Below are 11,255 nucleotides of genomic sequence, written 5' to 3' on the forward strand. Positions count from 1 at the left end.
CATGGAAAAGCCTCTCTCCACGGAACTGGTCCCTTGTGCCCAAAAGGTTGGGGGCTGCTGAATTAGAGGAACATTCAGGGTTTACATCATATTTATTTTGCTTTTATTTTATTTCAGTTGTCCTTTCTAGTGATGAAGAAGATCTTTCTGAGCTACAGGATCCTGAGACATATTTCCAGACTGAGAAAGGCCATGAAATGGAGAATAATGATAAAGAACAGAAAAATGTTCTACATTTATCAGAAGATCCGTCACAGTCTGAGACTAAAAGCAAAACGAAACAAGTAATAAATGCTTGCTTTATTAATTATATGTTAGAATTCACACCTTTGCCCTATGCAGAAGTAATAACCTTACATATTTATTCTCTCATCAATCATGTAGATATCAAAGAAGCATATTAATTGTAATCACATTTACACAGTCTGCTTTTAATATATATGGATTTGAGAGAGAGAGACTCAGAAAGGTACTAAATACTTAGTGATTGTATATGTGATTCTTGCATATCAGATATTCAGTACATGAGTAAAATTCATTATCTTTTGCTTCTGTTGATGATTGCTAATAAAAATTCTGAAATCATAATAAGCATTTGGAATTTGGAGAAGCTATTTTAAAATAGCCAGCTGAATGGCTTGTTAGAATGGTCAATTAATTTGTGCATATTTTTTTTTCATAGGTATCAGCTGATCCACTTGTTCTTCATTCCTCTGCAGATCACAGCACTATCAATGAACACATGCCCCTTGCCTTAGATATAAAGTTTGAAAGGCTGTATTTTGGAAAATATAAAGGAGCAGCAGCAGGATGTGCTAGAGTAAGTTTATGTTATTAATTGAAGCCAGGCATCTTCCTCTGCAGAAATCTACTTTTAAAACTGAATTAAAAAAAAATCTAAAGAAATTTGTGAATGTGACATTGGAAGAATAGTTCGGCTCTGGAGAGATTCAGATCAAAACAGACTGTGATTCACAGTGAATGTAGGGGTGCACTGAGCCAAGAATACTTTAAACCCGATCATATGTTTTCAAGGATTGTGTGTGTGCCTATGCTTGCTCATAATTAATTTGGCCTTGGAATCTAGATTTCCTCTCCACAGTCCCAATAAATAGATAAAGATTAACCTATTTTTTTTTAGGGTCATAATCTTGCTTGCAACTACAAATTACTGAAATAACTGGCATGTAGGCACTGTTAAAATATGTAAGATTTTGGCATGGGTTTGTTATATGCATTTGTTATACAGCTGAATATTCAAGGAATTGTTAAAATAAAAGAAATAACTTGGAAGAATTGGTGAACATGAAATAATGGTATCAATTGTTAGTTTTGGACTGGATTTTCTTCAGAAATCCCATCCTTCTAATGTATTCTTTGAATAACTGAGAATAGATATGCACTTTCAAACAAAGAATCCATCTTTCTTCTTGTTCTAGAAAACTTGAAAAGATGGAAAATAAACTTTAGATATAGTCTTCAAAGAAGTAGTAACATTTTAAAAAGTAATACGTGAATAATTTGAAATCTGCTACTACTTTTTAAAAACTTGATATTATATTCTATTAAAACTTTCTATTATATATAATATTACTATCAGTTTGAATAATTGTTTCAATTTGTTCCTCATTATAGCTGTTACCCCTTTAACAATCAAGTGTTATTCAACAGTTTTCACCAGATTTTCCTAAACCCTCCATTTAGTTCCTACTGGTATGCTCTTTTTATTTGAATGTCTCTTTGGAACTTTATGAAAGGAAAATTGGCTATTTACCTAAAAGTAATTTTATTAAATTTTACAGTTGAGGGGATGCTTTATGACTGACATGAATTTAAACAAAAAATGCAAGTTGTCATAAAATTCTTAGGTGTATTTTAGGATTTAAAAAATGTAAAACTGTTAACAGAACTTTCTGGAAACACATTAGATAGTTAAAATATTGTTTGAAATATTGTGATCTATTTTCTTACCATAAAATTCTAATCAAAGACTATATTTCTAATTCCTTCTACTAAGAAAGTTTAATTTTCTATTTCTGTTTTTTTTTATTTGAAGTTTACAATCAGTTGCTTTACAATCCCATTTGAAGGTAAGATTCTATATTCCTTTCTTGTATTTCCTAAGCAAGGGATTGACTAAACCTTACACGAACCTTACTCAAATTCATAACTAAATTAGTACCCAATTAATTTCTTTCTTTTGGTATCATTACATTCCTATACAATAAAAGAGCTATTTGATCAGTTCTAAAAATGTAATATATATACCTTTTCACTGAAATCATGGTTCTAATACCTATTCTACAAACCTTCTGACTTCTGTTGACCAAATAAGAATTATTATTTTGCCAGTACTGTTTTCATTTTAAAACAGTTATAAATATGATTGTCAAAAAAGTGAGCTAAGCATAAATAATGAGCATAAATAGATCTTACAGAGACCCCAAAGCCCTATGTATCTGTCAAATCTAAAGCCTGCCTCTGTCCCTTTCTAGACCACATTGTTTTGAGACAGCTAGTGGCAGAAATATACCACTGCATATTTTTCCATAGGTCCAGAGCAGATCTGCTATCTCATTGATATGTGTGTTACATTATTTTCTCTACAGTCGCAGGGAACAAGAAAATTGTACTCTCAATAGATTCCATGCACTTCAAAAGATTCGGACTGTGGACAAATAAAGATTCATCAGATTTTGGGAATAGTGCTATCATTTTCCTTTGGCTGTCATTAGATTATATGGAACAAGTTGAAAATCAACTAGGAAGAATTATATTAAATAAGCAAGGTATGTATAGATATGGTTGCAATATAAATATAGGTTGGAAATTTTAAGGAGTGCAGTTGTTTGAGAGTGTGGGTGTGATTAGCCAGGCTCATCATCAGGTTTTGATTTTTATTTATTATTTCTTTTATAATTATTGCATTGCCTTTTCTGTTCTGATTGCCCAGAATCACTGAAGTTGGGCAGTGTCTAATTGAATGCATTAAATTTAATTAATTAAAATAGTTCCATTCCTGATCTTTCTGGATACTATTCTGTCATGAGAGCCATTTCTGATCAGTCCTGAATACTGCTGATTAACATTTAACATACATTTGTAATCTTGAATTGTTGGCTTTCATGTAACTCTGGAAGATGTAAATATTTTAACTTCATGGTATGTAAAACTTGTAAACCAGAAATTCAAGAAAATATAGGGAAGCTATAAAACAAATGTAACCTGTGTTGTCATTTATCTTAACTAGATTCAGACATAATCATTGAATCCTCCTTGTGGTTTCTGGGAAACAAAATCGTGGCTACAAACCTATACAAAAAATATTCTTTCCTGCCCTCTATTAGCAGTTCTTACTTATTCAGCTTTTTAAAATGATTTTTTTCACCAGCTGGTGCTGTTGTGATTTTCATATTTTTGATTTACCATTTCAGTACATTTTTAACATTGCAATCTAAATTGTTAATTCAGTTTTTAAAGTTAGAATTAGTTGGTGATGGTGCTAATTTTGTGGTCCTAATATGTTTTTTTCATTATTTCTTACAGTTAAAGGAAGCAAATTTATTTTTATTCAGTTATCTCAGATGCTCACAGAAAAGGAGCAGGTAATGCTGAACAGGATAATTGCAGAAATAAGCACAAAGATTCATTCTGCAGATCTTACTGACTTTTTACCTTGGCAGCAAGCCATTGAAGAAATGTCATGTGAAGAAAACTCTTTTATGCACTATTGCTATGAAACATTTCAGAAGCACTTAGAAAGGAACAGAACTTCAGTTTCAGCAGAGCAACCCCTTGAGGTAAATACATTGTTCTGAAACAAATAATTTGTAGAATTTGAATTTTTCTGTAAATTTTAAAGCAAAACAATTATATTTTTCCTGAAGCTCATAAATTTAGGGGTACCTAAACTAATGTAGAACATTATAGCATTTTCTTATTGCTACAGTACTTCCATAATTTTGTTACAGTATTTATATAATTCCAACATGGAATCATAACTGCAGAATAAAAATATCTTTTCTTGTCAGAACTTATTTTAAGTTATTTCCTCCTACTTGCAATATTTAAATTGAGACATCCCTGATGGGAGGAAAATCTATAACAAAAAGTTTAAATCCGGATCTAAGTCCAGATGATAGGTTTTGTGAGGAATATGAAATGGCTTTTAATTCTGAAAGCAATACTATGTGCTATTTTTTTGCAGCCAATTTAAATGTTTGGGTACTGCCGTCCCATCATACACTTAATCTGCTCTAATATAGAACTTTTTTTTTGCCAGGAATGCAAATCAAACCTCATCAAGCCCAATTATACCTTGCTGCAGAAACAACATAATGGACAGCACTCCTTTTCTATTTCTTCTGGGAAAGGAAATGAATGGAAGGAGTTGCAGGAGATTGGACCTATGAAGAAGTATGTATGACAGTTTTATGTAATACAGAAACATCCAACTAATGACACAGGCCTGTATTTACTAACAACTTTACTTTTTGTGTACTAGATTGATAATTGAATATAACATAGCATGTACAAATAAAATTATAGTTTAAAATGTGTAATTTCATTCTTAGGTGTCTACCTTTCAAACCCGTAAAGCTTTCTTGTTCAAAAAAGTCACAGTAGAAATAATTTTTGGTCCGTTTATCTCAATAGGTACTTGTTTCCCTATAGGAACATATTACATTCATATGGCATTTATGTTCTGGCTACCATCCTTCACAATACCATTATTTTGCTTCTGTTGTTTAACATTTTATTCTCAATAATATTCCAGCCAAATGGAGGCTTATATCCAAAGAATGAAAAATGAAGTTATTTTTGCAAAATCAGGATTTATCAGTTTTCCATCCACTGCAGCCCTTACCCTGACGTTGCTTCTCAGGATCAAATGATCTTCCAGAATAGTGCAATATGGCACTGGGATAAGCGATTAGCAGCAATTTGAGATATTCCTTACTTAGCTTGTATCATTTACTGCCTCTCCTTCCTCAAAGTGGAAGTGCCTCTTCATGCAATTCAGTATCAGATAAGCTTTCTACAACCCGAGGAAGGGATGTGAGCAGTTCTTACTGATATGAATAAAAGCTATCCATTCTGCTTCCAAAATCTTAGGCATTACAGTATTTTATAATTCATTGAGCTTTAAATTATCTTCTGAAAAGTTTTCCTAAATCAGGGGAAGGAGAACAGCTGACTTCACTTCTACTAACATAGGCCATCCACATGTATATGCAACGTATTTTCTAGGCAATATCTTTTTATCTAGATGTCCGATTAGATAGCAGAACTGGGCCAGGATTAGAAATTTAAAGACAATCTTAAATAATTGTGTGTGTATCTTAATGTAGTTATATACTTTCCTGAAATATGATATCACATTTAATGGAAAAGTCTTAACACCAATTGGAAATAAAATGTTTAATATCTTTTTAAAGTTTTCACGGTGCTTCCTATTATTCAGTAATTACATGTGTATATGCATATATGGTGTATACTTCTTTCAAATCAAAGCTAAGATTTATTTTTTTTAAAAAAACCCTAAGATTCCAATGATAGAATAAAATTTGGATTTTATGTTTATAAAAATAAACTACTTTTATCAAGAAATAAAAATCAAATTATTCAGGCCGAACATTAGTAGTAACTTCACAATAATTATTTCATTTTATTTTTGTTTCTCAGCTTGATTGTTTATCCTCCTTCACCTGCAAAAGGAGGACTTGGTGTCACAAAAGAAGATTTGGAGTGTTTAGAATATGGAGAATTCCTTAATGATGTGATCATTGATTTTTATCTTAAGTAAGTAAAATTGATGATAAGTCCCTTTGCAGTTGACAGAGTTATTGCTTGATAGGAGACAATTCGGAATGCTGAAAGAAGTTTCTCCTTCCTCTAAATCAACCTATAAGTGATTTTTCTGTATTCGTACTGGTTTATTTTTTATTTATTTATTTATTTATCACTAACTTCTATGCCGCCCTTCTCCCCACGGGACTCAGGGCGGCTCACAGCATGTTAAAAAACAACACAAAAAACATTTCCCCTGTAAAACCAATTAAAAATCAAATATATTAATGGCTGTGTCATTATTAAAATCTTTAAAAAATTTTCCCTATTTAAAATTCACCCTAGGTCAGTCCCGCTTGTTGAAAAAGCCATGTCTTGAGGGCGCGGCGGAAGGTTAAGAGATCCGGGATCGTCCGGATCTCGGGGGGTAGTTCGTTCCAGAGGGTTAAATGTCAGCTTGTTGGAAATTTAATTATTTAAGTTCACTCCTAATTATTTTAGAATGTCAAAAACACAACTGTCAAATGTTTTAGTGCAGCAGTTCTCAACCTATGGGTCGCGACCCCATTTGGGGTTGATCGACCATTTCACGGGGGTCGCCAAGCAAGGCTGTCTGCCATTTTTTTCCCCTTTTCCGGCGGGTGCCTTACCTCCCTTGGGCTGGGCCAGCTGGTGGTCGGCCTGCTCCGTCTCTGCCGCTTGCCAGCTACACCTTGCCCTGCGCAGGGGGCGGAACCACGCATGCGCGGCGCTCCCGGGCAGGGAAAGTCCTTGACTTACGACCGGTTGGGTAGTCCTCGACTTACGACTGGTTTAGTCCTCGACTTACGACTGGTTTAGTCCTCGACTTATGACCGGTTTAGTCCTCGACTTACGACCGGTTGGGGGTCACGGCATTAAAAAGGTTGAGAACCACTGGTTTAGTGTAAAAGAAATCAGTTGTATAAATAGCCAGATACTTTATTGCTTTTGACATTTTCTCCAGGCAAACTGAAGAACAAAAATAATGAGCATTACATTTTGCTAAAATGCACATAAATGAGTAACAAAAAAATCCATTTTCATATAAGAAATAGAACAGCATTTTTTCTTTGGTCCGTTTGGTAGATATCTGCAGTTAGAAAAAGCCCCCAAGGAACTTGCAGATCGGTCACACATATTTAGCAGTTTCTTCTACAAGTGCTTGACCAGGACGGAGAAGAACTCGGAAGAAAACCCAAAACTGTCGTAAGCTGATTTTAAATAAGTAACATTTGTATTTCTTAAAACAAAGGAAATAGAACTATTTCAAAGAATTATTCCTGATCTAATGCTATGATTTTGATAAAAAATTGTAAAGGAAGATGTGGCACTTTTCCCTAATAAGGTTTAGTCGATTTACCAGTGCATCTTTTTTAGAGTTAGACTTGAACAGCTACAGCTAATCTCTTGCATTCTAAATATGATCAAGAGAATTGTAAGGAACTGTAATCCGGGAAGTTATATTAGTATCACAAGATTGTAATAATTTTAGGGGGAGTACACTTTAATAAAAATATTGTAAATATATATATGTAAACAAAATCTACAACAGTGTTTCTCAACCTTGACAATTTTAAGGCATGTGGACTTCAACTCCCAGAATTCCACAGCCAGCGATGCTGGCTGTGGAATTCTGGGAGTTGAAGTCCACATGCCTTAAAATTGTCAAGGTTGGGAAACACTGATCTACAACTTAAGTTAATTGATTTTTCTTGTTGATGATGCTCTTTCTGCCATGATACTTCTTTTTCCTAACCTAGTATCTTTACATTTTAGAATAATAATAGTAGTAACTATTGTTATTTATAATTCCAATAATTCTCAGATAACATGTACAGCCAGTGATAAGGGCAAACGTAATCAAAACATCTGGAAGACATCAGTGCAGAAGAGAAAACCTTTTTATAAATGGCCAAGTACTCATTTGAATTACCAAGGTCTCTGTGAAAGTTATGAGGACTCTACTTTTAGCAACTTAGTTTCTTATATGCATAGCACAGAATGGAGAAAAGGTATAGTTCCATTGGTTACTCTATCAGTTGAGACTCCTTCCATAAGAAGGAGATAGGAGCTTGAATAATTGTAGTGATTGTAGTAACTGTAGTCTTGGCCAGCTGATTCACAAAATGCGAATTTGCCTATTGTCAGATAAGGACTAATATAAAGTAGTTTATATATTCTTTCCAGATAGGAAAATCAATATTTATTGTTATTTTGACAAACATTAATTATTATTTTATAATCACACAGAATAGCACAAAGAAGACACCGAAGAGTAAAAAGATGGACTCGATACATAAACATTTTTAATAAAGATTACATTTTTGTACCTGTAAATGAAGAGTAAGTTTGATATATACTTTGGAACACAATCTTTTCTGCTATAATATCCACATCTGTGTCAGTTTATAGTCAGTGTGACTGCTTTGGTATATGTAGAGTTTAGATGTTCTTGAAAATGGCATGAAGTCATCTTTAATGAATGCAAGAAATAAAATTAGCAATGTATATGAATTTTATAGTCGTAACTTATAATTTGGATGCTATCTAAAGAAACAAAGATCAATAGGGAAAATGGTGTAGTAATTGTTTTATACCAAATAAATACCTTGCCTTAGTGGAAATAAGAATAAAAGAGAAAGGCATTCATAGTCCAAAAAGTTTTGTTCATTCCTCTTAGAGAAGCCGATATGATTTTCCTCTTCCTTTTCTTTTCCAGGTCTCATTGGTATATTGCAGTAATTTGCTTCCCTTGGTTAGAAAAAGTTATATATAAGGATTGTGAAAGTCAACATTTGCCACAATCTGATTTCCAGCAATTTCCTCATCAGTCAGAAAGTGACAATGGAACTATTAGAAAAGAAAGTGTTTTGGTTCTTAGTGATATCTGGTATGATACTGAAGAACGAGATATAAAGAGCAACTTACATCATGAAGGTAATGATTTAAGAATATGTACTGGATTTTTTTTTTAAAGACCTATATGTAAAGCTCTTGGAGATCAATGAATGAATACTGTTCTTATATATTTTTCTGGTGCGCTTTTCCCTCTGCAGCCTGCTTAACTGGCTATAAGTTTTAGTGCATGTTTGCTATCTCGTTAAGATAATCCAAGCATCTTACTAAGGATGATCTAGTGGCAAGCAAAAGTTTCATAGCTCCTGTTGGTTTTTTATCCATGAGTTACAGTAAAATTACCTCGTCATTTTGTTTTATATTTTATGCTGATAGTCTAGTTCCATTTTCATGCACGGTTGACCCATGCATACAAGTCTAAGTATTAGTCCCAGTATTAGTCAGGGTCTCAACATACATAAGCTGCTTCCTAAACTATAAATCACAAATCCACGCTTTGCCTTTTCAGTTGAGACATTTTCATGGAGCAGATAACATTTCAGGGAAATCTATTTTGAAAGTCCTGGATTATCCTATTTCAAAAATTAATGGTGATTTCCAGGATTTCATGGGTTACATATCCCTACCTCACGGATGCCAGTGTGCCCCCATAGCCAATAATTCTGTCCTATCTGTAGGGGTATCTGGAGTAAGTATAAGCAACCTTTTTGGTAACCCTGGATCTTATTTCACATTTTTATATAATTTATTTCCAATTTTCTGCTGGTGGAAAAGAAGAAAAATTGGAAGGTAATGCCACCCTGGGATCTTAGGTTGACATCATTGAACTATTAATGTGATACTATAACTTTACGCTCAGCCAGGCCTATACCCTTATAAATGTGCCTGTCTCAGTCTCTAATTGAAGTACTATTCATTATGACAAATGCTGAAAACGTGTGTGTGTGTGTGTGTAGTTGAACCATATTGAAAAGACAGACTATAGATAAAATCAATAAAATGTATAAATATACATTTTCAATACATCAATATTCCATCCTCAATATTATTTTTCTTTTAACCTATTTTGTTTTATCTTAGATATTCAACCAGGCACCATAGCTTCAGAATTTAGTTCCAAAGTTTCAAAAGTAAGTATTTTGATTGCATTCATATGATTGTATCTCTGCTTATAAGGTTTTCCAATTGGAAGGTTGTTTCTATATGTGCATGCTTCTCCTTGGAATTAGTAATAAAACCAGGAAATATTTTTCATTTTGTGCATGAGAAACTGATTTAGAAGATGCCAAGATATTAACTAATTTCAAAATGTTAATATCCTAACTTGTCCCAAAACAGTTACTCAAAGTGTTTTATAGAGATGAAAAAAAAAAGTTTACTCTCGAGCCACCTTATCAGGGTGATGGGTGGCATACAAATTTATTAAATAAATAAATTATAAAATCTACTGTTCAAAGTTGTGACAATACTAAACAAGTGGTATTTACAATTGATCTGCAAAAGTTCCATTCATCACAGCACCCTTCTGTTCACATGATTGCAATTTGAGCACTTGGAAACTGACTTGCACTTAATGAGGGTGGCAGCATCCCACGATCACATGATCACCATTTGCAATATTCCCTGCCAACTTCCCTTAAGCAAAATTAATGGGAAAGCCAGCGGGGAAGGTCACAAGCCAGTATGATAAGTCCCTTTGACTTTCTTGCGTTTCTGCCCCACCACATCATCCACCCCACAGCATTCTTGGTTTGTACCGCACAGTGCCATCCCCCTTCTCTTTCCTGTGTTTGCACCATGCCATTTACTCTCTGCCCTTCCTATGCTCACATCGCATTGCACCATTGATACTTTGATCTTCTTGTGCTCATGGCCTGCACCAGACCTCCCAAATTCTCCCAGAATTTCTCTTGTGCTCTCACAATCCTTACCTGGGATTCCCACTGCTTTCCACTTAACAACCCATCTGTCTTGGCGTTATGATGGCAACTGGGACTGCTGGAGTTCTTGTCACTAAGCAATGAGGTCACATACATTGTTCTTTACAACCGCGTCCCTTAGTGGCAGCAATTCTGGTCCAAATTGTCTTCATAATCCAAGGTCTACCTGTATTCCATCAAAAAGGGAGAGAGTATGTTCCACAGAAAGTCTTTCTATATATTTGACCTTAATCGATCTTACTTCTATCAAACTGTGATTATGGACTAATGAAAAAATGTGACATGTTAGAATACACATGAATATGAATTGTGATTACCTTTTTATATACAATCCATATAGAGTAAGATTCTGCAAAATACACAGAGAAATTATGATAAATACAATTTCATACAATAATTCATAATACATTCTGCAAAGCCAGTTTGGTGTAGTGTTTAAGGCATCAGGCTAGAAATCAAGAGACTACGAGTTTCAGTCCCACCTTAGGCACAAATCCAGCAGGGCAGCTTTAGACCGATCATTTTCTCTTACTCATAGGAAGCAGTCAATGGCAAACCATTTCTGAAAAACCTTGCCAAGAAAACTGTAGGGACTTTTCTAGGGAGCTTCACGAATCAGACACAATTAAAGGGAAGAAAGAAAATGAT

General features: G+C 34.0%; 1 protein-coding gene across 1 annotated transcript in view; it reads left to right on the forward strand.

The window, feature by feature from the left end:
* Positions 1 to 11,255, forward strand: part of SENP7 (SUMO specific peptidase 7) — a 40,276-nt gene that overhangs the window by 20,862 nt on the left and 8,159 nt on the right. Inside the window, exons 10-20 of the mRNA XM_029283604.1 lie at positions 118 to 284; positions 683 to 820; positions 2,057 to 2,090; positions 2,610 to 2,789; positions 3,547 to 3,800; positions 4,283 to 4,416; positions 5,686 to 5,802; positions 6,898 to 7,017; positions 8,062 to 8,154; positions 8,531 to 8,748; positions 9,748 to 9,797. Of these exons, the coding sequence (XP_029139437.1) occupies positions 118 to 284; positions 683 to 820; positions 2,057 to 2,090; positions 2,610 to 2,789; positions 3,547 to 3,800; positions 4,283 to 4,416; positions 5,686 to 5,802; positions 6,898 to 7,017; positions 8,062 to 8,154; positions 8,531 to 8,748; positions 9,748 to 9,797 (1,505 nt within the window). The remainder of the gene's footprint in view (positions 1 to 117; positions 285 to 682; positions 821 to 2,056; positions 2,091 to 2,609; positions 2,790 to 3,546; positions 3,801 to 4,282; positions 4,417 to 5,685; positions 5,803 to 6,897; positions 7,018 to 8,061; positions 8,155 to 8,530; positions 8,749 to 9,747; positions 9,798 to 11,255) is intronic.

The sequence above is a fragment of the Protobothrops mucrosquamatus genome, unplaced genomic scaffold, assembly GCF_001527695.2.
Source record: "Protobothrops mucrosquamatus isolate PMUCROS unplaced genomic scaffold, P.Mucros_1.0 scaffold_68, whole genome shotgun sequence".
Taxonomy (NCBI): domain Eukaryota; kingdom Metazoa; phylum Chordata; class Lepidosauria; order Squamata; family Viperidae; genus Protobothrops; species Protobothrops mucrosquamatus.